General features: G+C 51.3%; 2 protein-coding genes across 5 annotated transcripts; one reads left to right on the forward strand and one right to left on the reverse strand.

Moving 5' to 3' along the window:
- Positions 1-221: 221 nt before the first annotated feature.
- Positions 222-11,538, reverse strand: CRELD2 (cysteine rich with EGF like domains 2). 2 transcript variants are annotated; one of them, XM_053584553.1, is made up of 10 exons: positions 11,277-11,538; positions 10,937-11,019; positions 10,368-10,478; positions 9,998-10,089; positions 7,583-7,759; positions 5,808-5,903; positions 4,740-4,823; positions 3,002-3,097; positions 2,226-2,366; positions 222-516 (listed from the first exon to the last, which is right to left on the reverse strand). In XM_053584553.1, exons 1-10 carry the CDS (start codon positions 11,400-11,402, stop codon positions 473-475), a joined length of 1,050 nt encoding a protein of 349 aa, XP_053440528.1. In that variant the 5' UTR covers positions 11,403-11,538; the 3' UTR covers positions 222-472. The 2 variants fall into 2 exon arrangements, with proteins under 2 accessions (XP_053440528.1, XP_053440529.1); XM_053584554.1 differs by lacking the exon at positions 222-516 and having other exon boundaries at positions 2,232-2,366; positions 7,583-7,827; positions 11,277-11,535.
- Positions 11,539-11,765: 227 nt separating this feature from the next.
- On the forward strand, positions 11,766-24,683 carry ALG12 (ALG12 alpha-1,6-mannosyltransferase). Of its 3 annotated transcripts, XM_053584223.1 has the most exons (10): positions 11,766-11,886; positions 15,874-16,105; positions 16,191-16,323; positions 19,065-19,238; positions 19,577-19,771; positions 20,229-20,332; positions 20,920-21,143; positions 23,348-23,517; positions 23,607-23,682; positions 23,830-24,683. In XM_053584223.1, the coding sequence occupies exons 2-10, from the start codon at positions 15,944-15,946 to the stop codon at positions 24,059-24,061; spliced, it is 1,470 nt and encodes a 489-aa protein (XP_053440198.1). In that variant the 5' UTR covers positions 11,766-11,886; positions 15,874-15,943; the 3' UTR covers positions 24,062-24,683. The 3 variants fall into 3 exon arrangements, with proteins under 3 accessions (XP_053440198.1, XP_053440197.1, XP_053440199.1); XM_053584222.1 differs by having other exon boundaries at positions 23,607-24,683; XM_053584224.1 differs by lacking the exon at positions 19,065-19,238 and having other exon boundaries at positions 23,607-24,683.
- The last annotated feature ends 1,283 nt before the right edge of the window (positions 24,684-25,966 follow it).

A 25,966-nucleotide genomic window follows, 5' to 3' on the forward strand; every position in this document is an offset into this window, starting at 1 on the left:
GGCCCCACAGGCAGGACCTTGCCTGAGCTGGAGCCTCCCTCTCCCCCATACCAAGCATACTGTCTCCCTCCCAACCCTGTTCAGGGACAGCAAAGCCAAGTGCCTGAGAAGACCTGCTGCTTCTGTGTCCTCTGCAGACCTGGGTGGTCCTGGCCAACTCCCAGCTCTGGCAGGATGGCGCAAACTCACTTTTAAAGGCCTATACATTCATAGACAGGCAACCCCATGCGTGTTCCTTTCCTGACTACCTTCAATGGTCAATTTTATTATAAAGAATTATATCAAAATATACAAGTCTGTTTGTGAACAACCAAGAAATGCAGCTTTAAGGGCCAAGTGAGTATCAACTGTTTCAAAGAAGCTTCTTCTTCCAACTGTCCACCTGCAGGAGGAGGACAACGTCCTCAGACACCACTCTACAGAGGACGTCATTCTGAATAATTTAAAGGGCAAGTCTGAGGCTGGGTGCATGTTACAAGTCTTCATGGGAGGGTGTTGGGCTTCCTTCTGCAACTTCTGTCAGAAAACAAATCGTTGAGTAAAAAACTTAGCACTAGGATCTTGAGGACTAGATTTCATTGGGGCCACAGTATTACCTACAGGTGATGTTCTGGTGTGGCTCACCCAGCACACGGCCCCCCCTGGACACACCAGCCCTTCCAAGCCCAGCTTAAGATGAGGAGCCTGGTGCCCCAATGCCTCTTCCCCCAACATGGCCAGGCAGCATTTCAGAGCTACCACTCTGCAGTAGGTGTAGAAGACTTGAGTTGGGAGCCAGCAATTAGCTGGGTCAGGTCAGGAAGAACCTGGGTGATGGGGGAGGTAAGGAGTCTCCATCAGGAAATCCTGGGGCAAAGGACAGGGCAGGCTGGAGCCTCACAGCAAACAGGCACAGAGTTAGTAGGAGCTGGCCCTGTCCTCCCGCCTGTCCTCTGCTGACCCTGAGTTTTCCTGTCTTTGGTGTTTCGGTTACTGCTATGTAGTTCTGTATGTGGAATCACTTTTGTTTGCTCATTTCAGGACTCAGGGAGGTTCCAGAGTATGAATGTTTTATTAATTCTGGAAGTCGCTTAGCCATTACCTCATTGGACATTCCTTCTATCACATGCTCTCTATTTTTCTAGAACTTCTACGAGACTGGCATGGATTGTGCCCCCCAAAGATGCTGAAGTCCTAACACCCAGTTCCTGTGACTGTGACCTTATTTGGAAATAGGGTCTTTGCAGATGATCAAGACTAGACGTAATTACAGTGAGCCTAACCCAGTCAGGTGTCTTTATGAAAAGGAGAGGTTTGGACAGAGGCAGACATGCACACACAGACAGCCATTAGACAGAGAGACTGGCACCTGCAGGCAAGGGACAGAGCCTGGAGCCAACGGGTCCTTCACAGGCCTCAGAGGGAACCAGCCTGCTGATGTCTTTGTCTCAAAAAGAGTCTCACTTTGTCGCCCTGGGTGGAATGCTGTGGTGTCATAGCTCGCAGCAACCTCAAACTCTTGGGCTCAAGAGATCCTTATTCCTCAGCTTCCTGAATAGCTGGGACTACAGGCATCTACCCCCACTGCTTGGCTAATTTTTCTATTTTAGTAGAGGTGGGGTCTTATTCTTGCCCAGACTGGTCTCAAACTCCTGAGCTCAGGTGATTCAGCTGCTTTGGCTTTCTAGAGTGCCAGGATTACAGGCATGAGCCATCGCGCCTGGCAATGTGCTGATTGATGTCTTGATCCCAGATGGCTGGCCTCCAGAACTATGAAAGTACATTTCTGTTGCTGAAGCCTCAAGTCTGTGGTCCTTGGTTATAATGGCCCCAGGAAACAAATCAGTGGGATCTCCCTGCAGGCCACTGTGTCTCTGTGGCAATCTGGGTAGTTCCCCAGACCTGTGCTCCAATTCAGTAATTGTATCTTTATCTACATCAACTCTGCTGGCAACTACCTACTGAATTTCAAGTTTCAATAACTTGCCCTTTCATTTCCTTAACTTCTGTTTGTGCCGTGAACTCCTTTAGGGCTTTATCCTTGGGAAGCTGGTACCTCTTGGCCTGAGTGTTCAACCACAGAGGTTTTACACACCTGTCTTCCTAGAACCCTGGCTATCACCATCCGAGGCCACTGTCCATGTTAATTTCTTTTTTGAAGTTCTCAGATCAAGCACCCAGTGTACATGCAAACCCCACACCCCAGGGGAGGGCAGAATGTATGGAATGAGCACCGTGCCACTTACCACCCTCTGCCACTGGCACACAAGCGTCATCTGTTTCTTCAAAGCCATCAGGACACACGCAGACATAACTCCCTGGAGTATTGTAGCAGTTTTCATTTTTCCTGGAACATACTTTCTCAGCTAGTGAGCACTCATCTATATCTAAAACAAAATACCCCATTTTTAGTAAGTTACTTGGTTTAATGGATTATGAAATCCATCCACTCCTATAATGAAAGCACAAAGATTACAAATATCACATTGAAAGGAAAAAAGGTCAGGAAAGGCTTTCAGAGGGTAGAATTTCCCATCGCAAAGGTCAGACCCTGAACTGGTAGAAAATCCAGCGGAGAGACATGCAGGCAAAGGTGGGGATGAAAAGCCCTTCATGCTGACGCACGATGGAGGGCAGCAGAGGCATCTACAAATCCACTGCTTTTGCACTTCAGTTCAGCTGACCCAGGACTTCACAGGCAGGCCACAAACAAATAGGCCCTCACCTGGAGCTACAGGGGTGACCAGGAAAGTGGAGGCTTGGGCCCTGGAGACCGGACCAGAGAGCAAGGTAGCTGTGGGGTAGTTGTCACAGCAGCATCGTTGACACCCAGTGGCAGAGCCCTGAACTCATGCCTGCCACTTCCGTGGGTCATGAGACCCTGGGGTATGCACAGTAAAGCCTGTGGGGCCACATCTGCAGAAGTCCACAGCATCCGGTGGCAGCACCTCCTGGGCTGTCCACATCGGGGGCCCCTCCAGGAATTCCCAGCTCAGCCCAGCACAGGGCTGACAGCACTGACCTGCACACTGCCCACTCTCCTTCGTGTAGCCAGGGACACACTCTTTGCACTTTCCTGGTCCTTTTCCTGTGCATCCCACACAAGTGGAATCACAATCTAGGGATAAGAAGGGAAGATCAGACCACTGTCCATGCGAACAAAACAAGATCTGAAACCACACCACAGAGATGACAGAGGCCCTGACACCAGCAAGGATCTGGGCTTTCTCCCCATAGATCACTACACTGACTTGTAGTGATCAACCCATCCTTTTCTCCTGGCAGAAGTTCTGGTTTGTGTACCAGACCCGCCCCTGCAGCGCTGCAGCAGGAGATGCACCCATGACTAACAAGCCTGCACATCCTCCCGTGGAAGTGCAAACTGGACACAACACGTTCTTGAAACAAAAGCCACCTCGAACTTGGGGACATTGGCTGATTTGCCTACTAGGAGTTCAATGAAAAGAGCTGAATGGAAACCCTCGTGGGGCTTCTAGGGCTACCTCTCGCTGTCAGAGATCCCATAGTCAGTGCTAAATAAACTAAAACTACCCAGTGCTTTTAGACATGGGGGAGAGAGCTTCCTCCCTGCCACTGGCACTATGAATTGGCAGTGTCACTGGGGACAATGTGGCCCTAAAATACACATGCCCTTGACTGAAGAATTTGGAAATTAATCCAAAGAAAATAATGAGGAATACAAAAAGTTTCCCTTGCAAGGGTATTCAAAGTTTATAACAGCCAGTTTGATTAAATGTCCAGTAGTACAGATTGTTTAGGTGTGAAATGGTATGTTACAAAGCTATTAACATGTAGAAAAATATGTACACAGATATTCGCAGCATACTGCGGAATGAAAACAGGGCACTATGTAAAATAACCTTTGGCAGGACCAGCCTACAAGACGTATCAGGGTATTAATAGGTTTCACTTGAAGTGGGATTATGAGGCTTAATGTCTTTTCAATTTAATGATTTTCTGCAGCAAATTTCTTTTACTTGTGTCCCCACATTAAATATTTTTAAAGCAGGGCGGCGCCTGTGGCTCAGTGAGTGGGGCGCCGGCCCCATATGCCGAGGGCGGTGGGTTCAGACCCAGCCCCGGCCAAACTGCAACAACAAAAAAAAATAGCCGGGCGTTGTGGCAGGCACCTGTAGTCCCAGCTACTCGGGAGGCTGAGGCAAGAGAATCGCGTAAGCCCAAGGTTAGAGGTTGCTGTGAGCCGTGTGATGCCACGGCACTCTACCCGAGGGCGGTACAGTGAGACTCTGTCGCTACAAAAAAAAAAAAAAATATATATATATATATTTTTAAAGCAGACAGAATATATATAAAGTCAAGCTAATAAATCACAGGTAAATGTTTAAAAAGGAAGAAATAGGCTGGATGCAGTGCCTCACATCTGTAATCTCAGCACTTTGAGAATCTGAGGTGGGAAGTTTGAAGTCAGGAGTTTGACACCAGCCCAGGGAATGTACAGAGACCTGGTCTTTACTGAAAATAAGAAAAATTAGCCATGCATGGTGGCATGCACCTGTATCCCAGCGACTTAGGAGGCTGAGGCTGGGAGTTTAAGGTTGCTGTGAGCTATGATGATGAGGCCACTTCACCTTAGCCCAGGAGACAGAATGAGATCCTGTCTCAGAAGAAAACAAAAACATCAAGGAAGTAATAAAATTCCAGCAGTGCTCCTGGGAGTGCAAGCTTGCCCCTGGTCCCCAGTCCTGATCAGGTAGAAAAGATGCCAGGTCCAGACACACCTTCGCACATGTATGAGCCGTTGACGTTCTCACAATACTGGGTGGTGTTGCAGGGAGGGGTCTCTGCCGCACACTCGTCCACATCTGGAACAGAACAGGGTAGGTGTGAGTAGACTCCAGGAGGGCTGGGCTGAGGGAGTATCTTAGAGGACAGGTTTCATTGCCCAACACAACCCACAACCTAAGTGGCTAGAGAAAGGCAGCAGTCTCCACATGAACGTTTCTCAACACCATGCCTTGTCCTATAGACTTTTGGTGCCACTGGGGGAGGGCTGTGGAAGGACAATGATCATGGCTGATGTATAAGCGCCTCAAGGTCGCTCAACATCCCTACTCAAGGTGTGAAACCCGCCTGGACTCAGCCCCTAATTTGCCTAAAGCCAAGCAGCTGCAGGTGTGAAACCAAGACTGGGGACTGTATGGGGGCGTGGGGGGAGGGGGGGTGGCCCATGGTGCTGTGCAGGCACCATTCTCAGACAGATGGATACGGGATGGCAGGAAAAGATGCCCACTGAGGCAGGTGTGCTGGGAGCAAGGCGGACACCACCTGGCAGGGCCGTGCAGAACCCAGAGGAGCTCCCCATCAGGGAGGTAGTGCCCTTTCTGGCAAGGTGGCTCTCCCCAGCCCACTTGCTCCTGGATGTGGCTATGTCTCTATTCCTGCCCCACTCAGGCTCCCCAGGACCTCCTGCCAGCCAGAAGCACCCCTGTACTCCTTTGTCTGAGTTTTATGAAACCAGCACAAGGGACACAATGGGCTTATAACCCGAGGGCCTCCTGCAGGGCCTGCATCAGGTGAGTTCTCATAGGCACCATGGCATCCCAGGTCTGGGACCCTTGACGGTGAGCTTGGCTGTAGCAGTGCCTGCCCAGCCAGGATTTGGGCTGTGGAAGGTACAAAGGAAGCCATACAGTCCTTCCTGAAACTGCCCATGGCTGGTGTGAGCCTGGCTGCCACGTGGGCTCCGGTACAACGCCAGAGTTACCCTCCTACATTCAGGAGCAGAGGTGGGAAGAGCAGGAGGCTGGGTGGGAGCAGACCTAGCAGAGCCCCGCTGCCCTCCTCACCCACGCAGGCGTCCTGCTCCAGCACCCAGCCCACTTCGCATTCGCTGCAGTCCCTGCTGGTCGGGCCGGAGCACGTCTTACAGGACTCGTCACAGGCTAGGAGGCAAAGGCAAGTGTGAGTCCATTCTTAGGCGGCAATGCGCCTGAGAAATAAGGGGTTTAAGTTCAGCAGGGGGTAACAAAAACCAAAACCAGAAAAACCCTGGGAAAGCAAGATTAGTTCAACAGAAAAATCTACCCACGGATTCATAGTATTCCCACATTCAAGAGGAAAACAACACATGGGATAACCCATTAAGGATAAAATCCTCAGCAAACCACGACGGTAAGAGAATTTTTTATGGCCTGGAGAAGGCAGCTGCCCACACTCTGGAGCCCACACCTGGCTAGGGTGCATGTTCTCGTCACCAAGCCACATGTGTCCTAAATGGCAGCAATGTCCAAGAGCCAGGGAGAAACAGGGTGTAGGAATCAGAGACAGCCACAGCTAGGCGCCCATAGCTCAGTGGTTAGGGCGCCAGCTACATGTACCAGGGCTGGTGGGTTTGAACCTGGCCCGGGCCTGCTAAAACAATAACAAAAAATAGCCAGGTGTTGTGGCAGGCACCTGTAGTCCCAGCTACTTGGGAGGCGGAGGCAAAAGAAATGCTTAAACCCAAAAGTTGGAGATTGCTGTGAGCTGACACCACGGCACTCTACCAACTGAGACTCTGCCGCAATAAAAAAACAAACAAACCAAAAAAAAAAAACCAAAAAAAAACAAGAAACACAGGCCAGGTCCTGACTGGCATCGACACTTTACCTACAGAGGACATTCCAGGGAGCCACAGACCAGCCACTAACTTGATTTTCTGACGTCAACACCCAGTTTTCCTGCGTGTCACTGACAGGCAGTGAGAAGATACATTTCAGAAAGATGACACGGCACAGCTTTCTGTGCAGGTGTTAAGGGTGGCAGGTGTGCTGGGAGCAGGCAAACACATCCTGGCATGGCCACACTGAACCCAGAGGAGCCCCACGTGTGTACAGAGGACACTGCCCTGTTGGCTCACGAGGCTGAGGCAACACCACGAGGTGGGCATGGGCTGAGCTCATCTTTGCAGTGTGGGTGGTCTCAGCTACCTCTGGGCAGCCAGACAGGATGGTCTGAAAACTCCCCCAGGAGCACTGAAGTAATAGCCAGGGTGGTTCCGCCTACCTCACCCAGTGCCAGGCCATGTGACAACACCAGGGTAAGCAAGACACTGTGCCCTAGAAGGGGAGCTGGGTGAGGCATAGGAGGCCTCCAAGAACCCTAAGTCACACGTGAGACCATCTCTCCATCCCACCTCCTGTCACGTCACTGGTGGGGCTCAGCCCTGTTCTCTGCTCACTCCTGCACTGTGACATGTCCCGAGTGCCTGTGGGTGCCCCAGGGCAACCTGTGCTGTGGGGATAGCTGCAGGGGAGAGCAAGCCTGCTGCCAGAATGTGCCAGGCAATCAAACCAGCAGAGTGAGGCCCACCAGGTGCCAGGTCTAAAAACCAGGAGAACCAAGCACAGAGATAACAGAACCTGCCAATTCAGCACTGATGGAACTTTAAGTTCTTCTCCAGAAGGACTCAGAAAAGCAAGTAGCTCCTCCCTTCTGGGGTTGCTTAGGGACAGGAAGCACCACAAGAACCTGTCCTTCTCCTTCACACGTTTCGGGAGGGTCATGTCTCCTGAGTTTGCTAAGCTTCCCAGGACATCTAGGGTTCAGAGATTACCACGTGAGCAGGCTGCCACCTCCATACCTGTGCAGACACTGTGGGTCTCGTTCCTGAGTGAGCTGAAGTAGCCGTCCACGCAGTCGGTGCAGAGTGCACCCCGGTAGCCCATGTGGCACTGGCAGGACCCGTCCCCCTGTCTGCTGCCGTCTCCGCTACAGTGGCCATTTCCGCTGCAGGGCCTCTTGGACCCGCCCTGGCACGCTTTGGGGAACACAAACCCGTCTCTGAGAACATCTGGTGGTAGCAGGTGGAGAGACAGACACTGTGCCCTGCAACATACACACAGGTAGAGCCTCGTGCAACCAGCTGAGGAAACAGTCTCAAGCATGGCCAGGGTGTTTGGAGAAACCTGTTTCCTGGGGTCTCTGCATGACTAAGAGCAGGTGGCTGGCCTGGGTGGGCCACAGCTTCCCAGACTTGACAACATGTGCATGATGACACTCAGGCCACCAGGGATTGAGTGTTCCACAGTGCTGCTACAAGATAATGGAGCTGAAAAAGTTAAGCTGTCTTTTCATGCTTAGATAGGTTTAGATACACAAACATGCACCACTGTGTCAAAACTGCCTGTAGCACTCAGCAGTCCTCAGCACTGCATCTGTACAGGTGTGCAGACCAGATGTGTAGCTGGCAGTAGCACCTTCTCCAGAAGGACTGAGAGAGAAGAGTAAGTAGCCTAGGCTGGGCTTGGTGGCTCACGCCTGTAATCCCAGCACTCTGGAAGGCTAAGGGAGGAAGATCACTTGAGCTTAAAGAATTTGAGACCTGTAGCACCTGTAGCTCAGCGACTAGGGTGCTGGCCACATACACCGAGGCTGACGGGTTCAAACTGGCCTAGGCCTGCCAAACAATGACAACTACAACAACAAAAAAAAATAGCTGAGCGTTGTGGTGGGTGCCTGTGTGCTCAGCAGGGAGGCTGACACAAGAGAACTGCTTGAGCCCAAGAGTTAGAGGTTGCTGTGAGCTGTGATTCCACTCTGCTGAGGGTGACATAGTAAGACTCTGTCTCAAAAAAAAAAAAAAAAAAGAGTTCAAGACCAGCCTGAGCAAGAGGGAGACCTCCCCCCATTTCCATTAAAAATAGCAAAACTAGGGTGGCGCCTGTGGCTCAGCGGGTAAGGTGCCGGCCCCATATGCCGAGGGTGGCGGGTTCAAACCCAGCCCCGGCCAAACTGCAACAAAAAAATAGCGGGCACCTGTAGTCCCAGCTACTCGGGAGGCTGAGTCAAGAGATCGCCTAAGCCCAAGGATTTAGAGGTTGCTGTGAGGTGTGTGATGCCACGGCACTCTACCGAGGATGATAAGGTGAGACTCTGTCTCCACAAAAAAAAAGGAATAAATCTAAAAATTAAAAAAAAAAAAAAATAGCAAAACTAGCTAGGCACCTGTAGCTACTCGGAAGGCTGAAGCAGGAGGACTGCTTGAGCCCAGAGATGGCTATAAGCTATGATGATGCCATGACACTCCACCCAGGGTGACAGTGTGAGCCTGTCTCAGAAAGAAGAAAAAGTGAATCGCCTGATCAGGGGAAACTGACTTTAGGTGCCTCTGGTAGTAAAGACAGCAACATATGGGGAGGATGGGAAATAGTTAAGTAGGACAGAGTATGCAGGGAAGCTCTATGACATCCCCACAATAGGGACATCACCTACAGAATGGACCTTGTCATTAAGCAACACATGACTGTCCTTGTGTGGTTTGGAGCAGTGTCACTGAATATGTAGGGATGAGGAAGACACTTACACATCAGGGACGTGGGCCTTATGGAAGAGAGAGAACGAACCCCAACTGTGGTGTCTACGCCAAGGAAAGCAGGAGGCAGCTGTAGCCAGCAGGGGGAGGTCTGAACTTGACACTTAAGCTACCTGACCCAGCTTGACTGCCAGGACTAGCATTTGTAAACCATCGCTTCAATTTGAATGCCCACTTCTTCACCCATGAAGGCTACAGGACACCCACCACCTTTAGCCCTTCACAGAAGGGTCTGTGTTGCTCTGTGGGCAGGGCTATGCTGGGGGCTATGGAAGCCAGAGTATGGCCAACCCCTGGCACGAGGAGAGAAACCCCAGGCAGGTCAATTAGGACCAACCCCCAGGTGGGCCGTCTCACTTGTAAGCTACCGTGAGTCTGTGAACCCCTGAATGAAAAGCACAGCTGAGATTAGATTCTCAAGAGTTTTACAGCCCAGCAAATTTCTCTACCTGACGTTAGTGGAGATGCCACAGCCTAGAGTGTGAGGTGTTCCATGTTGCCTGGCCGGGGGTAGGGGAGTGGGGTGTGGAGGAGTGTCTTTTCTTATGGAAGAGGCAGGGTCTTAGACCGTACAGAGAATTAATGCACTCCAGGACCCCTCTGTGCTCTTACCACCTGGGAATCAAGAGAAGACTAATGGGTATGAAGTAGGAGACTTGAGATTTCCCCAAGAAAAAAACATACCACGACAGTCTGGCCCGTAGGTTCCTGGAGAACAGCACACCTTCAGCGTTTTCACACAAAACCACTCGAATAAGTCAGGATACTCATTTTTCCTAAAAATTTTGAAAAAACATTCATTAAATTGTACCTGTTAGATGCATTAAAACAAAAATGCAATTTCATATGATATATACTCCAGAGTATTCTAGCATCTGGGAAACCAGGACGTAGGTACCCTGCAGTAACAGAGATGGCAACATGTGGGTAAGACAAGGACAGGTGAGAACTCTGTTCTGTTTCCACCACTGTTCCAAGTCTCAAATGATTTCACACCTGTGAGTTAGAAAGTAGGGATGGAGCAGGGTGTGGGGAGGCAGATGTGGGCACTCACAGCTGCAGCCACCAGGCCTCCAGGTGCTCCTCCTGCTCCTCCAACATCTGGTTGCACTCGAAATCGCTGCTGGCACACAGGCTCTCTACGATCTCCAGAAAGCGGATCTCGCTGAAACACAACTATTGTCAACACCCAGGAGGCCACAGTGGCAGCATTCACTCCACAGGGATGTCCTGTGGTCCTGCAGGGTGCTGGGCTGGAACTACAGTGGCACTGCAGTCAGGAAGGTTACAGGACACCTGAACTAGCAGAGAGGGAAGGGAAGTCAGGGGCTTTCTCTTCACGTGGAGAAATTCGCTGGGCTGTAATTCTCCAGACATGAGACCAGCGTTCCCATCTACATTCCCGAATGAGAGTGGGCTGTGAGGACCACTGTGGAAGGGGGAAGGCCAGAGAGGGGGCAGTGCATGAGTCACAGCCCAGAGGCAAAGGCGACTTGAACAAGTGACTGGTGTCAAAGGGATTGTTCTGTGTACCTGTTATTAACACAGATCCCCTAGGCAGGACATTGGGCTTCTCAGGACAGGACCCATCCAAGAAGCTCGCAGGTGCTCAAGGGAACCCACCTGAATTCATACTTGGACAGTGTCTTTTCTTCCCAAGCCGTGTTCCCACCGCCAAAATTCTTCTTTGCTGTGTTCACCATTCCCTGAGAGAAGAAGGTGCCCACTTGGCTCTAAGCTGCCCATCCTCAACGCCAGCCCAGGCCCACAGAGTGTGCGGGAGACCTGAGCCCGGAGGAGGGCGGCCCCGCCCCAGCCCCAACCAGCCCCTCAGCGCCCCCCACCCCAGCCGCCCGGCCTCCGACCCCCAGGTCCCGCCGCTCCCTCAGCTCCCGGCCCAGCCTCCCAGCCGCCCGGCCCCCAGCCCCCGCCCGGGTCCGGTCCCCCGCCGCGGCCCGCCCACCTGATTGAACTTGTCCACCAGCCCCCGGCACCGCTGGCAGAGCGTTGGATTCTTGGTGGCCTGCGGCATGTGCGGCAGAAACAGCAGCAGCAGGAGCCCCAGCGCGGCCTGGGGCGGCGGGCGCATGGCGGGCAGCGCTGCGGGAAAACGCCGCTGGCGCTCCAGGTCCCGCAGCCGCGCGGCTCCGGCCTCCCGGGCGCCCACACGCTCCGAGCCGCGCCGGCGGTTCCCCCGGCTACTTGACCGTGCCGGCGAGGCCCCGCCCAGTCACACAACCCCGCGCCGCTATTGGTGGGAGGGACCTGCCCCGGCCTTATGTGGCCCAATCCAGGATCGCCACGAGCAGCGACCAATGGGAAGGTCCCGGGTCAGCGTCCTGCCGGGATGCTGGAGCTGGGGCGTGACGATCTGAGCCCGCCCCTCGCGTGAAAGGCCCGCGGTGGCCATATTTACTCCGGGCAGGTCCTCTGCCACAGCGGCTGGGATTCTGGCGGCCATGTTAGGTTTGGGCAAGAGCTTCACCTCTGCTCTCTGTTTCCGCCGCTCGCTTCCGAGCGAGAGCCGCCTGGCGACTGTGTTCTGAGGGACGACGACGACAAGGGCGGGAGAGGTCAGTATGCGCTGTCACGGCTGGGGCCCTCAGGGTGGGAGGTGGAGCACGACCCTCCCTTTCCCGGCGGGCGGTGGGCACAGCGTTCCTCTGGCCTTACCAGTCGTGTCCCCCGGTAACAGCCCGCGGGCACCTCACCCCCAGGCTCCTCCCTCGGGGGTTCCTCAACGTGGGGGCGCCTCAACCCTAGCCCCTCACCCCCGGGGTCCAGGGTCTTCATGGGGAAGGGGGCTCATCGCCGGACGCCAGCGTGTCCTTGGGGCCCAGGGCTCGGCCCTGCCCCGCAAGCCTGGGGTGGCGGCGCTCATTGGTGCTCAGGGACCCCGGTTTATCAGGAGAGATAAAAGTGCGCCTGGTGTGGGTTTTAGGGAAACCCCTGCCTGTAAGGTGGGAAAAACCGCCAGAGGGAAGCAGTGCTAATAATAGAATTGTATCTGGTCTGTGGTTGGCCCCAGGTCTCCTTTGCATCAGATCATGTGCGTTTCCAGCTGAGAGATTAATAATAATTAATAATAACGTCTGATTTTAGTAGAGGCCTTGGAATCCAAATTGAAAGGTACAAGAGGGCCGCGCAGGTCATTTTCTGTTCTGAGACACTTTTCTAAGCACTCAACGATGGTAGACAGTGGGCGGCTCCAAGGAGGAACAGTGTGCAAACCGCATCTTTCTTTGCGGGTTTTTTTTTTGAGTCGTACTCTGTCATCCTGGATGGAGTGTTGTGGCGTCAAAGTTCACAGCAACTTCAAACTCCTGGGCTCAAGCGATCCTCCTGCTTCAGCCTCCCAAGTAGCTGGGACTATGGGCGCCTGCCAGGATGCCTAGTTATTTTTAGGGAAGAGTCTTGCTCTTGCTTAGGCTGGTCTCAAACTCCTGAGCTCAAGGGATCCTCCCATCTCGGCCTCCCAGAGTGCTGGGATTATAGGTGTGAGCCACTGCGCCCAGCCTGTAAAGCCCATCTTTTAGAGTCTTGTCCAGTGCCTGTTTTAACTTGTGGATGCTGCCAAGGCATCTGCTGCTTCTGATTACAATAGTTGCTGTTGGGATGGGTGTGGGTTTTATGTCCGTTTATGTCTCGTTTGTCTTTGTGTTTCTGGTTGAGCCTTCTGACTCACAATTGGTTTTCTCATGCCTTTGGAAATAATCTGCCCTGTTTTGGGGCCTGGCAGAGGGCTGGGGTGAGTTTTGCACTTAACATTTTCTGTGTTTTTTTTTTTTTTACTTTTATTCAAATTAATATGAGAGTATAATATTTAGGTCACATTGTTCTCACTTCCAGGGTAAAGTTCTATTTGTAAAAGAGCCCCTCACCCAGGTGGCGCCTGTTGCTCAGTGAGTAGGGCGCCAGCCCCATAATACCGAGGGTGGCGGGTTCAAACCCAGCCCCGGCTGAACTGCAACCAAAAAATAGCCGGGCGCTGTGGCAGGCGCCTATAATCCCAGCTGCTCGGGAGGCTGAGGCAGGAGAATCGCGGAAGCCCAAGAGCTAGAGGTTGCTGTGAGTCCTGTGACATCACGGCACTCTACTGAAGGCAGTACAGTGAGACTCTGTCTCTACAAAAAAAAAGAAAAAAAAAAGAGCCCCTCACCCAAGGAGCGTGTTATACATCCTCACAATGCACATTAAGTGAGAGCCCACCTCCTGCCAATCGTCCTCCCCCCTCCCGCTTCCCTCTACCCCGGAACTGGACCATAATAGTGTTTAATTGTTCTTTGGAGCATGTAATTGTTTATATATTGATTTCACATTAGTATGGAGTACATTGGATATTTATTTTTACATTCTTGTGAAACCTTACTAAGAAGAATGTATTTCATCTCCATCCAGGTGAATGTAAAAGATGTAAAGTCTCTCTCTTTTTTTTTTTTTTTTTTTTTTGTAGAGACAGAGTCTCACTGTACCTCACTCAGGTAGAGTGCCGTGGCATCACACGGCTCACAGCAACCTCTAAGTCCTGGGCTTACGCGATTCTCCTGCCTCAGCCTCCCGAGCAGCTGGGACTACAGGCGCCCGCCACAACGCCCAGCTATTTTTTTTTTTTGTTGTTGCAGTTTGGCCAGGGCTGGGTTTGAACCCGCCACCCTTGGCATATGGGGCCGGCGCCCTACTCACTGAGCCACAGGCGCCACCCATAAAGTCTCTTTTTTAATGGCTGAATAATATTCCATGGTATACATACACAACAGTTTGTTGACCCATTCATGCGTTAATGGGCACTTAGGTTGCTTCTACGACTTGGCAATTACGAAGAGCTGCAATAAACATTCTAGTGCAAATGTCTTTGTGGTAAAATGATTTTTGTTCTTCTGGGTAGATATCTAGTAATGGGATTGCGGGGTCAAATGGAAGGTCTACTTTTAGATCTTTGAGGATTCTCCATACTTCTCTTCAAAAGGGCTGTATTAGTTTGCAGTCCTACCAGCAGTGCAGAAGTGTTCCCTTCTCTCTACATCCACGCTAGCATCTGGTGTTTTGGGACTTTGTGATGTGGGCTAATGGTGCTGGGGTTAGGTAATATCTTAGAATAATTTTGATTTGCATTTCTCTGGCGATTAAAGAGGATGAACATTTTTTCATGTGTTTATTGGCTGTTCTTCTGTCATCCTCAGAGTAGTTTCTGTTCAAATCAGTTGCCCACTTATAGAGAGGGTTGTTTGCACTTACTGTTTAATTTGAGCTCTCTGTAGATTGTAGTTATCAGGCCTTTGTCAGATTCATAACATGCAAAAATCTTCTCCCATTCTGAAGGCTGTCCGTTTACTCTGTGGTACTCTGTGCTGTGCAAAAGCTTTTTAGCTTGATCAAGTCCCAGTTAATTTATTTTTGGTGTTGCTGCAATTGCTTGGGGTCTTCCTCATAAAGTTTTTTCCCAGGCCAGTATCTTCAAGTGTTTTCCCCACACACTCTTCTAGAATTTTTATTCTTTCATGTCTTAAATTTAAATCTTTTATCCAACGAGAATCAAGTTTTGTCAATGGTCGGAGGCACGGGTCCAGTTTCAGTTTTCTGCATGTAGATAACCAGTTCTCCCGACAACATTTGTTAAATAAGGATTCTTTTCCCCATTGCATGTTTTTGTCAGGTTTATCAAAAATTAAATGATGAGGCTTGGCGCCTGTAGCTCAAGTGGCTAGGGTGCCAGCCACATACACCTGAACTCCTGGGCTCAAGTGATCTCCTGCCCCAGCCTCTCAAGTAGCTGGTGATTTTCCTTAAATTGTTAATTCCTTATTTGCTATTTTGGAAAGTACAGACTTCTTAATTTTGCATCTAATCAAAAGGTAGTTTTAACAAATAGTAAGCACCACGATTCTCTCTCCCTTTGCTCTGCCCCTTCTGGTTTTGATTGAAGAAAATCAAATGCATTTTAGAAGAATCCAGAAACAAGAAGAACTTGCCATCCCCCTCCCTGTCTTCCATGTATAGCAGCTAGACACTTTCATGATTTTTCAGGAAGCTTGTTGCCGTTGGTCCCTCGAGATTGTCCTGGTGATGTCTAGGTGACCAACTGCAGGGTCTGCTGAGGATACAATCAGGTTTGTGGCCAGCTTGGTGCCACTTTGGACTGTCTCTCCACAGTCCTCCCTCACCAGCCCCTACCTCAAAGCCTCTTGTCCCATCTCTTCAGCCAGTTTCATGGGGCTGCACCTGGGTTTTGCTGACTCTCCGGCAAGATTTCAGCTTCTCAAGGGCAGGGGCTATTTGATACTCGCTACCACCCGGGCCAGCCATGGCCTGGCTAGACTCAGGGTTCTACAACTGAAGTCTTCCCAGAAAAGTATTTACAGACCTTAAAGTGCAAGATAGCTGGTTAAAATATGAAGGCTCCTCAAGCATGATTTTTCTTTTAACTTTCCATTTTGACTTATTTTTAGATTTATAGGACTTATGACAGTAATGCAGAGAATTCCTGCTTACCCTTTACCCAGATGTCCCAAATGTGATTTTTGAAACTTAGGGATCTATATTTTCTTTTTCAAAATGCTTAGAGTGGCAGTCGTCCCATTTGTTGTCCTGCACTGCTGGTTCTGTGAAGGCACATGAAGTTCAAAGCCCTGAATGGCTGGGAAGAGGTCATCCAGCAAGCGGTCCCTGCTGCTGGGGCTGCTCGTGGCTGTAGCCACTGTCCACCTGGTCACCTGTCCCTACACCAAAGTGGAGGAAAGCTTCAACCTGCAGGCCACACACGACCTGCTCTACCACCGGCTGGATGTGGAGAAGGTGAGGCCACTGCTGCCTTTGGCTGAAAATCGCAGGATCCAACTCCCAAGGACCTCTTTGTACTGAACTGCCCTTCTCTTTGCAGTATGACCATCATGAATTCCCTGGAGTTGTCCCCAGGACGTTCCTTGGGCCAGTGTTGTTGGCAGCATTCTCCGGCCCTATGGTTTATGTGCTTTCACTATTAGAAGTATCTAAGTTTTACTCTCAGCTAATAGGTAAGGAGGTCTCCAAAAAAGGCATATGAAATGCATAATTGTGGTATCCGATGATCTCGGTCAGCTTGGGGTTCCTCCCATTCAGGAACATCTGTCTGTGACGGTCTTGCCTGCCTGTGAAGACTTTAGCATGGTGGGTCTGACCTGGGAAATGCAGGGTTACAGTGGCTTCCTTCCCAGGGCTGGGTAAGGGAAGGAAACACACCGGTGAGGCACCTTCTGTGGTGCTTACATTGCTGGAGCCACCTCAACCTGTCCCCCTGGAGAGCCCTGTGCGATGACATGGTCCTTCCTCTTTGCAGAAGGAGCACATGTATATCAGGGAACATAACAAACAGAAATCTTAGGTTCCCAGAGGTTGCGGCTACTAGGCCTGTGTGCAGATCCTTCTGGGTCATTCTCTGTGTCCATAGGAGTACTTTTTTTCTGAGACAAAGTCTTACTCTATCCCCTGGGGTAGAGTTCTGTGGCATCAGCCCAGCTCACAGCAACCTCAAACTCCTGGGCTGAAGAGATCCTCCTGCCTCAGCCTCCCCAGTAGCTGGGACCACAGGCAGTTGACACCTGGCTAATTTGTTTTTCTTTTTTCCTATTTTTAATAGAGATGGGGTCTCATTCTTGCTCAGGCTGGTCTCAAACTCCTGAGCTCAAAGGATCCTCCTGCCTTAGCTCCTAGAGTGCTAAGGTGTGAGCCACTATGCCCAGCCCATAGGAATACTTGAAAAAAAAAAATTAGAACATTTCTGTACATATTGTTCTGCAACCTAATTTTTTTTTAGTTAACAGTCACTTTTCTGTCTTAGTACATTTTATTTTTATTTTTATTTATTTTTTTGAGACAGAGTCTCACTATGTCGCCCTCAGTAGAGTGCTGTGGCATCACAGCTCACTGCAACCTCAAACTCTTGGACTTAAGCAGTTCTGTTGCCTCAGCCTCCCGAGTAGCTGGGACTACAGGCGCCCGCCACAACACCCGGCTATTTTTTTTTTTTTTTTTTGCAGTTGTTGTTTAGCTGGCCTGGGCCAGGTTCGAATCTGCCAGTCTCAATGTATATGTGCTATGGGCGCTGAGCCAAGTAAATTTTTATTATATCTAATACCCAAATCATATTTAGATTTCCCCAGTGAGCCAAACTCATTCTTCAGCTGTCCCGTCCACCGTATGGAGAGCTTTAGAAAACATGCAGATTTCTGGGGAAGAAGCAGTTCTGCTAAGTCTTGACAGGGCAGATTAGGAAATGGGAATTCACCATCAAAGGGGGTCAGTTAGACAAGCTATGCTTATTGCACAGAGGTTTCGGGAACCCCAGATGGAGGGCAGTTAGGGGTCCATAATTCAGGGAAAATAAATCTACAGGTGAGTCCAGTGTTTGACGTATTTTCCCCTGGAAGCTCTGCTTATCACAGGGGAGTTAGCCAGAGCTGGACAGACTCAGGCTGGGCAGGGTCTGGGAGGGCTGTGGCCTCAGGCAGTGGGCAGGAGCTGGATGGTTAAGCCCATCTGGAATTGCTTTTATCCCCTGCCATAGGCCAGAATTATCCCTCTCTGGACAAAGGTCATCCTGGGACTGAGGTTCTCCATAACTTTTCATAAACAGTCGCTGTCAGACACTCAGAGACAGAAATTCAGGAAGCTGGGAAACCCAGAGAAGCACCCAGGATACAGATGATGCCTCGTCAGACATGAACTTGAAGGAAATGAAAGAAAGGTGGAGCACTGTACCAGAATGCTGTGCACTGGCTCGGTGCCTATAGCTCAAGTGGCTAAGACACCAGCCACATACACCAGAGCTGATGGGTTAAAAATCCAGCCCAGGCCTGCCAAACAGCAATGGCAAGTACGACAAAAAAATAGCCAGGTGTTGTGGCGGGTGCCTGCAGTCCCACCTACTTGGGAGGCTGAGGCAAGAGAATTGCTTAAGCCCAGGAGTTGGAGGTTGCTGTGAGCTGTGAAGCCACAGCACTGTACCCAGGGTGACAGCTTGAGGCTCTGTCTCAAAAAAAAAAAAAGAGTGCTGTGAGCTGCTTAACAGGGCCAGGATGAGCATTCTAACACTAAAACTACAGAAACTGAAAGGAAGACCCATTTATGGACATCGGTTAGAAAATATCCTACATAAGACACGTATAGTCTGAATCAGCAGCATCTAGAAATGCCAGGAGGAAGTCTGTTAGCCTCTTACATGGGGACTTCGAAGTCTCTCCTGGCCTTCTAGAAAGATGGCAAGAACAGCCCAGAAGTTCATTTCCTTCCTATTTTCAGCCTTTCTTGCCTGCAGCTGATAGGCTGGTCCACTGAGGGTGGGTGGTCTGCAGACGCTGCCTGGGCACCATGTCACCTCCTCTTCTTGGGACAGCTGCCAGTGTGTGTCTTGCCCCAGACACCAGCTTTCCCACATCTGTCCTCTTGGCTGCTGGTTAGATTAAGATTGAGTCAGGCCCTCAAAAACACTACCCCTCACAGATGTCTCGCCACGTGGTGGGGTCTCTGGTTTGGTGTGGGACAAGAAGGCCGCCTTTGCTGCCAGCCGGCCCAGTTCTCCCTCCAGCCATTGGAGAGCAGCACCCAGAACCTGCAGGTCTGGCGGAAATGCTGGCACAGGCTGTTGTCAATGTCAGGCACAGCTCCCCCTCAGGTGGCTTTGCCATCACCTGACTCACCGTTGCCAGTGCTACTTTGAAAGTCCATTCTGCTTCACCATCCACTGCAGGGTCACTTGCATGCTATTTTCTTTGTTTAGTTAGAGGAGTCCTTGGGCTTGGTGTGATTTTTGGACTCTGGACATTACAAAAAGAAGTGAGGCGACAGTTTGGGGCCACCGTGGCCACCATGTTCTGCTGGGCAACAGCCACACAGTTTCACCTCATGTTCTACTGCACGCGGACACTGCCCAACGTGCTGGCCCTGCCTGTGGGTACGTAGCTGCCTGGCTGTGCCTGCACACTTGGCGTTGGGCCCCACTCTCAGTGGCTAGTGAGGGGCCCTCCCAGTTAGGGGCATGTGTGCAACCTGAGGCATGTCTGCCCGGGGCAGCCACTCCCCACTGGGCACAGCAGAAGTGCCGGTTCAGGCTGTCTGCGATGGGAAACTCGGGTTCTTTAATCTTGGCACTGGGTTGGGATGGACTTTCCAGCAAGTGACATGAGTGAGGAGCGGGGGATGCCTGCATTAGTGGTTCTGAACAGTCGCCTGTTTTCTGGAATGATGGCTATCCGGCGCACCTGACAGTGTCCCTCCCGTGCTGTCTTGCAGTCCTGCTGGCCCTCGAAGCCTGGCTGCGGCACAGCTCGGCCCGCTTCATCTGGCTCTCTGCGTTTGCCATTGTTGTCTTCAGGGCTGAGCTGTGCCTGCTGCTGGGTCTCCTGCTGCTGCTGACGCTGCACAGTGGGAAGGTCTCCATGCCCAGCCTTCTCCGTCACGCCATCCCGGCTGGGGCCGTCTGTCTGGGTGAGTTAGCCTCACTGTGGCATTTTCTCACTGGTTTTTGTTTTGTCTTATCCTACAAAGATGACAAGACATTTGGGAGTTTGCTTTTTTACATGAAATCAAGTTGCCTTAACTCTTAGAGGTGTCACATGTCTTAGTCCAGGTCCACTTAGTCCAGGTCCCTGCCCTTGTGCCTTGGAGCATCTATCTGCCTGCCTGTCCTTTGTTCCTGGCTGAGGCTGGGGGAGGACACAAGGGCAGGAGGGTAGCTTGTCCCAGGCTCTAGGCTGAGGGGATGGGCTCCCGGAAGTGCCATCCCCAACCAGTGAGCTTTTCTGTGTGAAACTGACTCCTGGTTCCTATGGGACCTGCAGGCTGCTCTGTAGGGACACTCGCTGATGGCTGTTCCTCACTCAGCAGTGTCAGTGTGAGCCTTTTAGGGGCCACATTCACTACTGAGAGCCTCTTATTTTATTAGGACTGACAGTTGCTGTGGACTCCTGTTTTTGGCGACAGCTTGTGTGGCCGGAAGGAAAGGTGCTTTGGTACAACACCATCCTGAATAAAAGTTCCAACTGGGGTGTATCCTTTAAGTGCCTCTGCCAGAGGCCAGCCACTGTGGGAGCAGCTGCACTCCCAGCTGTGTGGCCCTGCTGTAGGGTCAGGCCCAGAGTCTTCCCTCTTGGGCCCCAGATTGTGAGGTCCTGCAGAAGTATCACTCTCCTTGCAGTCCCAGCCTCACTTGTAATCCTCAGGGTGGTCTGCTGCTTGAAAACGTTTTATCATGGAAATTTCAAATATACACACAAGTAGAAAAAGCAGTATAATGCATCCCCAAGGTATAGACCACTCACGATAATCTATTTTTACAGTGAGAAGAGGAGGGAAAGGTCAAAGAACTTTCTGCAGCCCTGGGTGTGGGGCCTGCAGCTTCCTCCATTGCTGGGAGAGCAGGTGCCTGGTCCCAGCCTTTGTGCCTGGAGGGGACAGCCCCACGTGACCTGAGCCCCAGTTGTGTCCCTCTGCCTGTGCCATGGTCCCAGCGGCATCTTTTAGCACAGCTGCCTTTGGGCATTGTCTTAGCCTGATCCTGGATCCTGTCACCTGCCCATTTCCTTGTGGCTCGGCGTCTCCATCACTGATGTGCAGCTTCCTTAAACCCCCTAAAGACCTCCCCACTCCTGTGGTACTTCTACTCAGCCCTGCCCCGGGGCCTGGGCTTCAGCCTTCTCTTTGTCCCCCTGGGCATGGTGGACAGGAGGACCCATGCACTCCTTCTGGCATCCCTGGGCTTCGTGGCTTTGTACTCCCTGCTCCCACACAAAGAGCTGCGGTTTGTCATCTATGCCTTCCCTATGCTCAACATCGTGGCTGCCAGAGGCTGCTCCCACATGTGAGTGCTTTGTTTTCAGGATGGTTATTTTTATAGTTTTCTTGGAAACAGGTTTATAATTTATAATGGGGAAAGTTTTTAAAGTAAATATGGGACATGTTTAATTTGGCACCTGTGTCAAAGGAGGGTGGCTGTGGCTTCCCTCCACCTGAGGGCTGCGTGGCCAGGAGGGGCAGTGAAGCTCCAGCCAGTGGTCTTTTGGCTTGTCTGTCTCGTAAATTTGGCCGTGAGTACTGTGCCTGTCTGTGGTATGTTGCTCACTGCCCCAGGGCTTGGTCACTGGGGGAAGGGATGCTCACAGGGCAGGGGGGTGCAGGGTGGCCAGACCTGGGAGCTCAAAGGGGGACTGGCCAGGGGAAGGCACATGCTAAAGAGGCAGGATGGGTTTTATTCAGTGACAGACTTTTTTTTTTTTTTTTTGAGACAAAGTCTCACTTTGTTAACCCCAGTAGTCTGCTGTGGTGTCATAGCTCACAGCAACCTCAAACTCCTGGGTCCAAGTGATCCTCCTGCCTCAGCCTCCCGAGTAGGTGGAACTGCAGGTACCCACCGCAACGCCCGGTTAGTTTTAGTCTTGCTCTAGCTCTGGCTGGTCTTGAACTCCTGAGCTCAGGCAATCCATGCGCCTCGGCCTCCCAGAATGTTGGGATTATAGGCGTGAGCCACCATGCCTGGTCCTAGACTTTTATTTTTTATTTTCTTGTTTTTTTGGAGACAGAGTCTCACTTTGTTGCCCTGGATAGAGTGCTGTGGTGTCATAGCTTACAGCAACCTCAAACTCCTGGGCCCAAGTAATCCTCCTGCCTCAGCCTCCCGAGTAGCTGGGATTACATATGCCCGCCACAATGCCCTGCTAGTTTTTCTATTTTTAGCAGAAATAAGGTCTCACTTTTTCTCAGGCTGGTCTGAATTCCTGAGCTGAAGGGATCCACCTGCCTTGGCCTCCCAGAGCACTGGGATCCCAGGCCTGAGCCACTGCACCCGGCCTGGTAATAGACTTTTGTGACGGGGAGGAGGGTCCAGCAAGAACTAGACTCGGCTTTGCTGAGACAAAAGGCAAGAGATGTCTCCAAGGCCTGGTGTGCTGGGTGTGAAGGGAGCTGGTCCGTGTGGGTGTGCAAATTGGCTGCAGCCAGAGTAGGAGTTGATTCCTGTGGCATCTTTATGATGGGGCATGTGTAGGTTAGAGGGAGGCCCCCTGATGTCAGGCCCTTCACCCCTGTGGGGACTGAGGGAGCAGAGGCCTCTCCCTGTGTGTCTGTGTTCAAGCACAGTTCCAGGTTCTCAGACAGCTCTGGGTGTGGGCATGCATCTTGAAGGGCAGAGAAAGGATTTGTGGTTGCAGGCTTGCCAAAGGGACTGCTATAGGGGGGCCGGGCCCTCTGCCATCACCAGCTTTGGGTTGGAACTAACAGTAAATTCCCAGTGGTGCTGAGCTCTCTGAGGCAGGCGCTCGGGGCTGGGTTTATCACAGAGGTGTGCCCTTGAGTTCTTAGAAACTATGCCAGAGTTTCAAATCTCTCAGCCAAGGAAGCAAATGGGTTGGACAAAATCCTTTGTGCTGAAAGTCTATGTTTTTATAGGCCAATGCTAAGGCCTAGTCTAGAAGAGGGTTTAGAGGAGCCTGACAGGCTGTCAGTAGCCAACTTTGAGTTGAGACTGGGGTCAGCTTCTTCTAGTAAGGGACAGACAGCGAGTCTTCTTGTCTGTTGCAGCTTCCGACTCTGACAGGAGAGGGGCAGGCAGCACCATGTCCCGACAAAGCTCATTACAAATGCAGGCCTGGGCGGGGCTGTATGGGGCTCTGAACTAAGTAGGAACTCAGGATGTTTGAAAATATTATTTGGGGAGGTGCCTGTGGCTCAGTGAGTAGGGCGCCGGCCCCATATGCTGAGGGTGGCGGGTTCAAACCCAGCTGCGGCCAAAACTGCAACAAAAAAAAAAAAAAAGAAAGAAAATATTATTTGAAAATCTAATATAAATTCTAAATTGGGATCTTGGGTGGAATTTCACAGGCAAAATTCTCAAGGTAGTATCTTAGCCACTTTCATTAACTTTATTGTATTTGGTGGCTGACTTTTCTGTGTGTCATGTGTATGACTACATGAACAGGTTTATGCCCTAATGTGTGTCTAGATATAATAATTACAGATACTTTATTGCTGCTGTATTCCTTTTACAGAATGTAATCATTCTTTTTTCAGGCTGAACAATTACAAAAAGTCCTGGCTGTATAGAATGGGGTCCCTGCTTGTGATAGGACACCTGGTGGTGAACGCCACCTATGCGGCTGCGTCCCTCTGTGTGTCCCATTCCAACTATCCTGGAGGCGTTGCGATGCGGAGGCTGCATGAGCTGGTGCCCCCCTGGACAGGTCAGTGCTGGGGATGCTGCCTGGGGACCAGCCACGGCTCTGACAGAGGCACCACTCAGGGTTCTGACCAAGCAGGTGTGGTTCCCTAGATGTCTTTCTGCACATTGATGCTGCTGCTGCCCAGACAGGTGTGTCTCGGTTTTTACAAGTCAACAGCGCCTGGAGGTATGTTTACAGTCTACATGGCTATAGTGGGCGCCGTTCCTCTTGGAGGCCATGTACAGGTCCCCTTAGGGGCACCCCAGTGCTGGGGGTGGCGTGTGGGGGTGATGTGGGGCCACAGGCGGGGACGGGCTGGCTTTTCCCTTACAGGTACGATAAGAGGGAGGACATGCAGCCCGGGGCTGCAGGCATGCTGGCCTACACCCACATCCTCATGGAGGCTGTCCCCGGGCACCTGGCCCTGTACAGGGACACACACCGGGTCCTGGCCAGCATCATGGGCACTACAGGCGTGAGTCTGAACCTGACCAAACTGCCTCCCTTTGACATCAACATGCAGACAAAGCTGGTACTTCTGGAGAGACTCCTCAGACCATCCTGAGGAGGAACTGTGACAGACCTCCAGCAACCAAAATCCATCCAAGAACTTGTTCTCAACTAGGACAGTACAAAGAACAAAGAGGAGAACCATAAACATGCCCCTGACCAGGCAGGACTGGGCTCCCATGCACAGCCACACCAGGCTCACAGTGGCAGCGCCTGAGGGCCCAGGTGACAGTGCCCTGCTCAGACTTCCTGCATGGTGCCAGGGTGGGTGACAAGATAATTTATCATCCAGGCTGGGCATCGTTCGTAACTATCAGGGGCCAGTGGGCCAGCCTGGGATGCTCTGGACACATGGTGGCCCTTGCCACGTCCTTCCTGCCCACCCATGTGGAGCTGCATTTTGGCAGCACAATGCCTGATGCCTGCCAGGCTCGTAGTGTGCCTGAGGCAGCACCTGCTCTCACGGACCCTACCTGTAAATTGGGGCCTCAGCACTGCTGACAGTGCCTCCCACCCACCACTGCCACTGTGACTTCTATATTCACAGGCACGTCATCTCCATCTCAGATTAAACTGTAGATGAACGTGTTCAGAAAGGAATGAAGAAAAAAAACAAGCCAATAAAATGTCAATTAGAACCTCAAAGAAAAAAAGAATGAAAATAAAATCTTGTAAATGTTTCTTTTGCATAACCTTATGATCTATGATTACTTCCAGAGATTACCTTCACCCAGGTGCTGTTGTTAGGGGACAGTTTGGTGCTGTCACACTTTACTGGACACGCATTGGTAAAGCACCCAAAGAATGTGTAGCATGCTAGGTGCTAGAGACAGCAGAGGATGGGTGCCACTGTACATGAGTGCACACACAAGCACACATGTGTACGCTCACACACGCTCAGAGACAGGCTTTTGCTGTGTGTAGCGGTATGTGCCTGTTGTCCCAGTCCCCGCTACTCAGGAGACTGATGGGGGAGAATTGCTTGAGCCAGGAGTTCAAGGCTACTGTGAGCTGTGATCGCATCTGTGAATAGCTACTGCCCTCCGGCCTGGGTAACAGAGCAAGACTCTGTCTCCAAACAGAACAAGAAAATAATTTTTCTGAGCTTTTTCAGAGTAGGTTAGTTATGAACCCCTATAGGCCTCAGGGTTGCCTCCCTGACCCAGTGTTGCTTTCCTTGGCAACTGATAAACATTTCTGTACAGACCCCTCCAACTAGGACAATCTCCTCCAGATCTCCTGAACGTGGCATTGGCTGACTGGTCTTGCTGAGACCGGCCTTCGTGGTGGCAGAATGCAATGCCAGCGTGGGGTCCACATCCGGCAGCCAGCATCTGGCACCCTGTGAGAGTGACTGCCTCCTTCCCCAGTGCCTTTGTTTGTCAGTGGTGTTACCCACCCAATTCACATTTTCTCTATTCTTACCTTCCTGTGGATGGCTGCTTCAGTGGAGTGTAAGTCATTCCTTTTTCTTTCTTTCTTTTTTTTTTTGACACAGAGTCTCACTGTGTCTCCTGGGTAAAGTGCTGTGGCATCACAGCTCATAGCAGCCTCAAACTCCTGGGTTCAAGCTATCCTCTTGTCTCAAGCCTTGAGTAGCTGGGACTACAGGTGCCTGCCACAATGCCTGGCTATTTTTAGAGATGGGGTCTTACTCTTGCTCAGGCTGGTCTTGAACTCCTGCGCTCAGGCAATCCACCCACCTCGGCCTCCCAGAGTGCTGGGATTACTGTGCCTGACCCTTGATGTTCAACTTACACAAGACCTGCCTAGTGGAAACCCTGTTGAGCTGCTCTGTTCTTGGATCACTTCCTTACTTCCAGGCTCAACGCGACGTCCTCTTCAGCCTCTGGAACCAGGTATTTCTCTGAAGGGTTTTGACTCCTTTTGGTGGGAATGGTTTTAGAGGCCAAGATCTAGGCACTAGTGCTCACTGCTATTGGGATGTCTGTGCTTTTAG

This window comes from Nycticebus coucang, chromosome 3 (assembly GCF_027406575.1).
Source record: "Nycticebus coucang isolate mNycCou1 chromosome 3, mNycCou1.pri, whole genome shotgun sequence".
Classification (NCBI taxonomy): domain Eukaryota; kingdom Metazoa; phylum Chordata; class Mammalia; order Primates; family Lorisidae; genus Nycticebus; species Nycticebus coucang.